General features: G+C 47.3%; 1 protein-coding gene across 1 annotated transcript in view; it reads left to right on the forward strand.

Annotated features, from left to right (window-relative positions):
- Positions 1-4,663: 4,663 nt before the first annotated feature.
- The window catches only part of CTNND1 (catenin delta 1), a 38,502-nt gene continuing 33,234 nt past the window's right edge, over positions 4,664-9,931 (forward strand). Inside the window, 4 exon segments of the mRNA XM_015409531.1 lie at positions 4,664-4,876; positions 7,094-7,165; positions 8,129-8,287; positions 9,318-9,850. Coding sequence (XP_015265017.1) covers positions 4,682-4,876; positions 7,094-7,165; positions 8,129-8,287; positions 9,318-9,850 — 959 coding nt within the window. The 5' untranslated portion in view covers positions 4,664-4,681.

Genomic DNA, 9,931 nt, shown 5'->3' on the forward strand with positions numbered 1-9,931 from the left:
TCGGGTCAGGAAGCAATTTTTCTCCAGGCCGGTTTGGCCAGGGATCCTGGAGGTTTTTTGTAATCTTCTGGGCGTGGAGCAGGGGTCCCTGCGGGTGTGGAGGGGGAGGTATTTGTGAATTTCCTGCCTTGTGCAGCAGGGGGTTGGACAAGATGACCCTGGAGGTCCCTTCCAACACTGTGATTCTGTGATCCAAACTCTCCGTGTTGATAAAGGCACCAGACAGGCTCCTGTACTGGTTGGATCTTATTGGGACAGCTCCGTTCTTTATCTTGTTCGGTTAGTGGAGGGGGGGGTAGGTGGGAAGGAGCAGCTTGCCCTACGGGGAACCTACGTTCAGTAGTACGTAAGTTCTGGTATCTCTGCATTGGAGTGTCTTGCTGGGGAAGGAAATGATTGTTTGGCCTTAGGTTTGGGGAAAGGAACGCCAAACTCCCAGCCTTATATGTAAACTAATGCAGCTTTGCCTGCTGTTGCTTTTTGGACTCATGGCCACAGGTGTGCCCTGTGGCTTGAGGAAGTTGTGACTGTAACAGTGGGATACTGCAGTCATGTGCTGGACTGGGAAGTTTCAGTGCTGAAGTTTGGCATAGAACGGGTAGGCTGCCCAGAAGATCATCCACAACAACTCCAGAGAGGAAAGGACAGGAAATATTTCATGACCCCGGCCAGGCCGTGGATACCTCCTGGCTGCAGAACTGGGCTGCTTTTGGCAGGCGAAGATTATAGGGTGGAGGCCACCAGATGGTGAAAACATAAGACAGTCTAAAACAAACTAACGGCAGCCTCTTCTTGGGTCAAAGTCCTCCTGGTGCCAAGATGTCTGAACTGAACTGAAAAACATCAAGAATTGCTTTTTTTTTTGACAACTGTACATGTGACTAAAAATATATGATGTTTTGTACTATTATCGTCCATGGAGTTATGTTCCTATTTTTTGAAATCAGCTACTTTTCTTCTAAGTATAACTTCTGCCTTCTCAAGAAATGGAAGCCATGCAGCACAGAGATTGAGGGAGCTTGACCTCCTAGTGACTATAAACCTCGTTGTCAGTTGACGTTTTCCCCTCCTCTAACACACTACACCTCTGCAGTTGACACTTCTCCTAGAGATAATGAAATTATGGAGGTTGGGGTTGTCCCACATCTTTAAAAGTAACATTAAAGAAATCAAAATCTCTCCTTGGGGGTTTGGAAAAACAGGGCTCCTGTGAACTTTAAAAACTAACAAATGTATTGCGGCATAAGTATTTGCAAGCCAGAGCTATCTTCAAGGTGTTGCAAGATTCTTTGCTGCTTTGGCTGCAGTGGACTCATGTAGAATTTGTGAAATTCTGGAATTTTGGGTTAGATCTTTTGATCTTGAAGAAAGTGTTGGCCATCAAAATGGAGCACTATAGGGACAAGTTCCACAGTATACACTTATATACCCTGCTTGTCTCTCCAATGAGGGACTCAAAAGAAGTTAACGCATCATTCTCCCCTTTTCCATCTTATTCTCACAACAACCCTGTGAGTTGCATGTTAGGCTGAGGGTGCATGACTGAACCAAGGTCACCTCATAGGTTTCATGGCAGAGGGGGGATTTGAATGTGGGTCTCCCAGACACTAGTCTTACACTTTAACCACTGCGCCACACTGGAAGGTGGAGGGGGGGGGGAGCAGTTCTGCCCATGATGGATTTCCAGAGGCATAAGACATGCTTGGAGAGTAAGACATGCTTGGAATAATGTGGAAGATCTTTGCCGACCTCCCAAAAGCAACACTGCTTAGTATGAGGAGGAGCCACGAACATGGGTGTGTCAAGGAACTGGCTCCACTGGGATAAGAGGCGGGGGGGGGGAGAGATGGGCACATTGTGAGTTAAAAGCTGTCTGATGACTGCAGGATGGGCTGTGCAGGCAAGATAGTGGTCATGAGACCCTTTTTTCCTGAATGCTCCGCAAAGTCCTCCCCCCCCAATTGTGTTATGCCCCCTGGCCTTATGTGTACATTTGTTCTGGGGGCTGGTGTGTCACCAGCACCGTGGGAAAGTGGGTAGAAGCGCTATCTGTCTTGGAGGCCAGACTAGTCCAAGCACGTCATCCCTGCCTTGATTTTGCTGGAGTTTTAAAGCTCTGCCCATGCTGACATGCTTGGACAAGGCCTTCCGGAGGTGGGATGTGTGACTGTGCTGGAGGGCCCCATTCCTCCTGTATTTCTCCTTAACCAGAGTACCAAGATGTTAAAGCATTTTGGTCCACTGAGTGGCAGCATTAAGTATATGGAATAAGTATTTGCCGTATCTATCCTGCGTGTTTGGCTTACAAAGGGGTCTCTGAGATGGTGATAACTTCGTAGCAAAATTGTTAAAATTAATAAAAAGATCATAAACCAGCTGTGTAGTAATAGCTAGCAGTTCTATGAAGTATAACTACTAACATTTTATAAATGGAGATTAAGAGACAGATGAGCATTTCCATATTGTTGTCTGGTCTTGCTGACATCCTGGGATGGGTTGTCAACTTTGCCTTCCACTGTAAGAGACCGCCCACCCCCCTGATCCACTCTCCTTATTTTAAATTCTGCTAATTAATAGAATTCTTATATTTTAGCTGTTTTACTGTGAGATACAATTTTTAAAAAAAGAATAAATATTTAATCTTGAACCCTTCCTTCCTTGCCTCCCTTGCTCCCTTTTAAATTTACACTTGTGATTTAAAAAAAATTCCCTCCCTGCTATTTCTGCAGCTTTCTTCCTGCTTCCTTGCTGTTGGTGGCTGGGCTGCTTCTCCCATGACTTTCTGCCCTTAGACCAGGCTGTGCCTTAGCCCATCGGGTCAGAGTGGCCTTCCTTCACAGGTGTGTATGGTACGGGAAAACCTGAAAAATGTTGACTGTTGTCTGTTGGTGTGGGTGGTGGGCTCTGTCTCCTCTTGATCATTTTAAAATCTTTTGTGCATGGATTGTTTAAAAATCTAGCTTCCCACTCTTGAAGGGAATTGGTTCAGTGTCCCAAGGCATTCCAGTTGAGTGCGTAAACGCCAGTGCCGGTTCTGAGCACCTTCGCGTCAGCCCTGGGCTTGGAGGTACGATAGGTGTAGAAGCCTCTGCTCTCCTCGCCCATCTTGTTTTATTCTCATTATGGGGATTGACAGCTATGTTCACTCTTCATCTGCACACCCACAGTTTGAAGCAGATAAGCAGGGATGAAGAAAAGTCCTCCTGGATTGAACTGGTGCAAGGAACAGTTTTCACTGTAAAATGGGCGGGGGGGGGGGGGGTTAAGTCTCCTGAGTCACGTTTCTTCCAGGGGGTTTGGATTCCCTGTATATAGTGCCTGTCCTGCAGTGTGCAAGGCTCGGTGCACACCTTTGTGTGAAAGAAACAGACCCCCACCCCACCCCCACCCCGCAGTCCTCAGACTATCTTGGCCTATCCAGATGAATCTGCTCAGTGAGGCTGTGGTTTCCATGGCAGTGTTTCCTCCATGGGTATATATGCCTAGCAGTAAAATAAACCCCATACAGATCATTGCAAGTGGCAAGGATTCCTGTGGACACATGGGAAGCCACAGTGGAGCCTGCACCCTTCCCCTGCCCAATATAACCACAATTTGGGGGATTCACAGGAGTTGCCAAGCTTCTCCTTCTTTAACTATTTCAAGGATATCAACAGGAGTCCATAAGTACTGCATTATTATGCATCTTCCTTCTTTGGAGGAAAAAGGTGTGAGCTGAAACAAACGGTTTGTGCTGACACAACAGATTTTAGAAATTGGAGTGGGAGCACACTATGCTCATAAATACCATACGAAAGGATCTTTACCTTGCAAACAAGGTGATAAAGGACTAAGAGAGAATTCTAGGGCTCTATGCGTCCAGTCTCCATGTACATTTGAAAACAGACTATCTGGGCCACCTTTGATTACAGGAAGTCATCTAATACTGAGGACCTAGTCCAGACTATTTTGGTCAGGACAGAATTGCTCACACTACATTGCACGTCGTTTCCCATCCAGAGTCATTCAGTAAGGGTGAAAACAGAAAAAGTGCCATATATTTGAGGAAACTATGATATAATAACACAATCTAGGTTGCTTAAGCAAAATAATCAGACAGCAGGGATAATAGAGACCCATTGTCTGGGTTTTTTTGGGGGGGGGGGTTTCCTCCCTGAGCGTGTATGACAAATGTTTATATTGGGGTGCAAATCAAAATTACCCAGCAGGCTTCTCCAAGAGGTACTTAGCTTGTGGCTGAAATTGGGATCCCTCCTACCCAATATTCTTGATGTGCTGAAGTCAGCAGGGAAGGAGGTAATGGGACAGAGTTCTGGACTCCAAGTGCAGTCTCCTTCCCCCACTGTGGCAGGGGCACCTTTGTGAAAGGAGCTCCTGTTGCACACGGATCCCTGCTCGTGGGCCTGTGGTTCTGGCCATGAAGAGACTGGATGGGGGATTTTAGTTTCAGCATTTCTGCTTTGCTGATTGGGTTGGGGTGTGTGTAGAATTTGGCCTTTTAGATTTGATTTTTAATCTCTTTTCCCTGACTGAAGGTCTCTCTTCTTACTTTCTTTCCACCTGTGAAGTGAGGGGCTCCTTCTCCCCTCCAGCCCCCTTTCTGTGTGACACCAGTTCCCACCAAACCTGTGGCAACCTCCTGCCTTGCTCCCTCCCCCCCCCGTGCGGGGCCTTCACAACCATGGATGACTCAGAAGTGGAGTCGACTGCCAGTATCCTTGCCTCCGTCAAAGAGCAGGAGGCACAATTTGAGAAGCTGACACGGGCGCTGGAGGAAGAACGGCGCCATGTCTCTGCGCAGCTGGAGCGTGTCCGTGTCTCCCCACAGGATGCCAGCCAGACCATGGCCAACGGCACCCTCACCCGCCGGCACCAGGTAAAATTGCCTCAGGTGAGATGGGCAAGCGGAAGGCTTGTCTGCTCCCAATTTAAGTGGTGCCTGCTGGAGTGCCGCCTTGATAGTTGTCTGGCTCAAGGTCCTCAAGCGGCAGGGCTGTGCGTGGCTGTGTGTGCTCGACAAGGTGCCTTGGCAGTGCCTGCTTAGTAGAAGGTCCCTTGAAGTCATTTTTTTAGGGAAGTTGTAATAGGGTGCGTTCAGACGGGGCATTTATACCGGTATAAACTGCTGCGGTTCCAACTGGTGCAATTTGATCTGGAAGAAATGCGATCACACTCAACTCCTGACTGCGCAGCACATCGCGATATGCCTGTTCACACTACCGACGCGCAGCAGCGCATGTCGCAGGTTTTTTTAAATTACATTTTGCAAATGCACATAGGCAGTCATCCGCAGAGTTGAGATATTCGCGCAGGCGCAGAACACCCCGTCTCGAAAAGCGTGCCCTGGAGCGAAGACATTCCTTTAAATTCTTACTCTGAAACTGGCCTCCATGAAGTCTCAGACTTGTCTAAAGCCTTACACTAGCCCCTGTTTTTGTTGTTGTTTTACAAACGCTGGGGCGAAGCTTCACCCAAGCGCACATCGAGGAGGCTAAAAAAAAATGGCGGCCAAAAAGCGGAAGCTTCAGGCTTCCGAATGGAAGTGGCTCTACACCGGCAGAGAGCGATCAGATGGGGATAATGCGGTTGGAACCGGTGCACTCAGGATACCACCACTTGGGCACCTTGTAGCAGAATACAGTGGTTTAAAGGTTGCTTGCAACGGTTAGGGGCGGAAGGCAGATGTTCGCCGTGTGATCGCCCGTAAGTACACCGATTCCAACCGGCATCTATACCGGCATAAATGCCCCGTCTGAACACACCCATAGAGACGTTAAACAGTGAAGGGTTTAGGCCACTAGACTCGATTTTCACTATGCCTGCTGAGTGTCTGTATACTTGTAGTGACAGTCAAAAATATAGAGCTACTGTATGTGAGGATGGATACACAGCGCAAGAACAGACCATGGCAGACATTATGTTGAGTGTGCTTTGTTCTTCCGGGAATACTGTGTGTGGTGACCTCTAGCACAAATGAAAGTGCTGTAGATTAGCACCTACAGCTTCTTAGCTGTTGTTGGCTGCATAATACAAGGGCCTTCCGTCTCAGGTATCCATTGAAGTCTCTGTGTTGTAGATGTTCTGTATCTATCAAGAGGTAACCTCTAAAAGATGGTAGACTAAAGAACTAATAGTAATCCTTGAACTGTGATAGTAAAAAAGAAGTCCTCCTTACTCATGTGGTGATGGTGGTGGTAATTTCTTAGAAAGCTTACTGTCTCTAAAGCATCCTTGCCTGCAGCTGGCTTTGGCCTGTTGAAGCCGTGCAAGGGAAATGCCACCCTTGTGAGCGGTGGGAGGGCCTTCAGGTGGCCCCTGTTGGGCTTAGAGGCAGAGGTCATTTTGCTTTTCCCTTTGTTTGGTTTTTCTATCGTCTCTCTATGTTGAGGGAGGAGAAACTCGGGGAAAATAGTATCTTGCAACTATGAATTATGCTTACGGCTGTAGGAGTGCTTCTTTCCCATTTAGCAGAGAATCACTGCCTCGGTAGGAATAAAAACTGTTTGGGGTTTTGAATAAAAAGCTGTCAGTGCAGGAAGAATTAAAGTCCAAGTCTACAAGAGCCTTAAACTGAGTGCTCCAATGACCCTGCCCTCAATTATTTTCGTTTTGGTGGTGACAGGGCCTAATGAAACAAGTCACCCAAGATTTATAGGGTGGGAGAAACCACTTGGATCTGTTATATTGAGATGTTGGGGGACATCTGGCCTCTGAACTGTTCGTCAGTATGACTTTCTGCATACGATCACCTATTTTATAAACTGTTAAGTACTTGTAGGGTTGGGGCATTGTAGAACAGATGTTTGAATGCTTTTCAGTTTGTATAATTTTAACCTACACAGATCTTAATACAGACTTTTTCAGTAAACCTCTACATTTTTATAAACCTGTAAGGACCCATACAGCCAATATGTACCACACTGTTTCAGATCACACTAGTCCACACTTCTGGCCTCTTAAGGGATGTGGTGCCAGGCGTGCAGATAATCTATAGGGTGGCCTGGCTGAGTTTATTCAGCTACATACAGTGGCTGAACCTCTTTCCCATGCTTCCCAGTCCTGGATTCAGATTCATTCCTGTTGTCTTTTACAGAACGGCCGCTTTCTGGGCAATGCTGACCTGGAGAGGCAGAAATTCTCAGAACTGAAACTCAACGGACCACAGGTAAAGGAAGCAAAGGATTTCTCACTTATGTGACCCTAGATTATTGGAATGTGATGCTAATATTATGTGAAACATATAAATCTGCCTTATACAGATGCAAACTATTGACTCACCTACCATGATTGACAGGAATTCTCCAGGGCCTCGAGTAGAGAGAGGCCTTTCCCAAGGGATTGGTCCCGGGGTCTTCCCTTGCTTGTTGTCTGTGTCTTGCTCATGAGCGGGACCCCATTTTACAAAGTAAGAACTGACCCTGAATTCTTAATGCCCCCTTTCCATAAAAGGAAGAGTTGGCTTTTATACCCTGCTTTACTCTATCCTAAGGCGTCTCGGAGTGGCTTACAATTGCCTTCCCTTCCTCTCCCCACAATAGGCCCCTTGTGGGGTAGGTGGGGCTGAGAGACTTTTGAGAGAACCGTGATGGGCCAAGGTCTTCCAGCTGGCTCCGTGGGAAAGAGTCAAGCCTGGTTCTCCAGATGGATTCCATCGCTCTCAACCACTACACCGTGCTGGCTGTCTATAACTTGATCTGGGATCAAGAGAGGTCTTTATCAGGATGCTTGTCAGCTATTGTTGGAGTTTGTCAGTGTTTTCGGACATGGTTCAGAGCAGAAGCATGAGTCACTGGCTCTTCCATTCCGCATTGGGTCAAAAACCAGCCAGTATTTTTGTCTCCCATCTGATTCCCCCGCCCCCAGTTCAATAATAAACTGACATGGATTGTAACTTTAATTCTGATCTTACACTGCATCATTCAGTTCTATCCTGCATAAATTTCAGCACTCAAGGAGCAAATATATTTAATCATCTTTTAAAAAATCGAAACAAAATTTTTGTTCTTCCTAGCCCCTCTCTCAAGAACTTAAGGGGACTTTACAGATGGTGGGTGTGCTATATAGGGAGTTTTTTGGTATAGTTAGAGCAGATTTGAACTGATATGCTGTGTCCTGATAATTTCCCCAGGACCACAGTCACCTCATATACAGCACCATTCCCAGAATGCAGGATCCAGGACAGATTGTGGAAGAGACTTATACCATGGAGGAAGACCCAGAAGGTGCCATGTCTGTTGTTTCTGTAGAGACATCAGATGACGGGACAACTCGCCGTACGGAAACTACAGTAAGGCTAGAGAAAATTTAGCAAGCGTCCTATCACAGAATTGTTTCTGATGTCTTTGTGGAAGCTGGGCAGGGTGTGCATTCAGTCTCTGCGGGTGCCACTTAATTTCCCAGTGTGCCTCTAATGGCAGAGAAGTGCTGATGGCGTACAAACAAGCTGGTGCACACGGGAAGTGCCTCAGATCGTCCTCTGATGTGGTCGCCTCCATGGTGGCTTGTTGACATGACTGCTTGTTCAGTTGCTACCATCCCAGAAGTTTGGTGCAGATGATGCAACCGGCTTGACCATGATTGACCAGTAGGGAGAAGGCTATAAGGCTGTGCATTCCTCTTACCCGGCTTAACTGCCTTCAATTGTTTACATTGGAAGTGATGTTGACCAGAGTTACCACCTCACCTAGATCTAAAACCGTGATTTTTAGGTTGGGCTAAGGAACATCTTACCCAATTTTAATCCAAGTACCTTAAGGTAGTGTGCATGATTCCCCCATTCCCCCCCCCCATATAATGCTGTGTGGTAGGTTAATCTGACAGACTAGCCAAAGGGTCATTCAGTGATCTTTATTGCTGAATCAAGACTTAAACCTGGGTCTCCTCAATTCTAGCCACTCTGTCCACTACTTCACACCGTGTCTCAGGACTTTGTACTCCGGAAGGGAAGGAGGGAGCAGGCAGTTCCACAGCCTGTTTCTGACTGATTCACCTTGGTTAAGCAATTGGAAATGTTGAATCCACACTGTCCTAAAGTTCATCAGATGTTCTGATAACCAATGACAGTGCCTGGACTAGTGATAACTATAGACTTTGGGCTTGGCTGTCCTGTTGGTTTTGAGAGCACTGGGTATGCAGACAGAAGGGTGGCTCACAACAAGAAATTGCTAATGGTGAGTATATTGCCAAACTGCATGAGTGGAGCAATGTCCAATGGGTCTAATGGGGAACTCAGTACTGGGAGCAAAAGTGAGCACTCTGACAACTATGATGAGGGGGGAAATTGCCAGGCACCTAAAAGTACATGTTTAATCTTCTAGGTGAAGAAGGTGGTAAAGACCATGACCACACGCACAGTACAGCAGGTACCTGTTGGTCCTGATGGGTTACCTGTAGATGGCTCTCCAGTCACCAACAACTACATTCAGACCATGGATAGGAACTTCAGGAAAAACACCAACGGTGGTCCTGGTACCTACATGAGCCAGCCAGGCACAGCCACCCTTCCACGAAACTACCACTACCCAGATGGTTACGGCCGCCCTTATGAAGATGGCTACCACGGCAATGAACACAACTACGGTAGTTTGTCCCGTGTGACCCGTATTGATGAGCGCTACCGCCCCTCCATGGATGGCTACCGGGCCCCTAGCCGGCAAGATGTCTATGGACCCCAGCCACAGGTGCGAGTAGGAGGAAGCAACATGGACTTGAACCGCTTCCATGCAGAGCCCTATGGGCTGGAGGACGACCAGCGCAGTATGGGATACGAAGACCTGGATTACGGCACAGTGGCAGACTATGGTACAGCCAGACGGACTGGGACTCCTTCTGACCCCCGCCAGAGGCTTCGGTAGGTGCATACAGCTGCCTGTATCGTAGAAGTCCTTGACAATAGCGTGATCTTCTTGGTGGTTGTACTATGTCTAAAGTG

This window comes from Gekko japonicus, unplaced genomic scaffold (genome assembly GCF_001447785.1).
Source record: "Gekko japonicus isolate JY-2015 unplaced genomic scaffold, Gekko_japonicus_V1.1 scaffold1169, whole genome shotgun sequence".
In the NCBI taxonomy this organism is placed as follows: Eukaryota; Metazoa; Chordata; class Lepidosauria; order Squamata; family Gekkonidae; genus Gekko; species Gekko japonicus.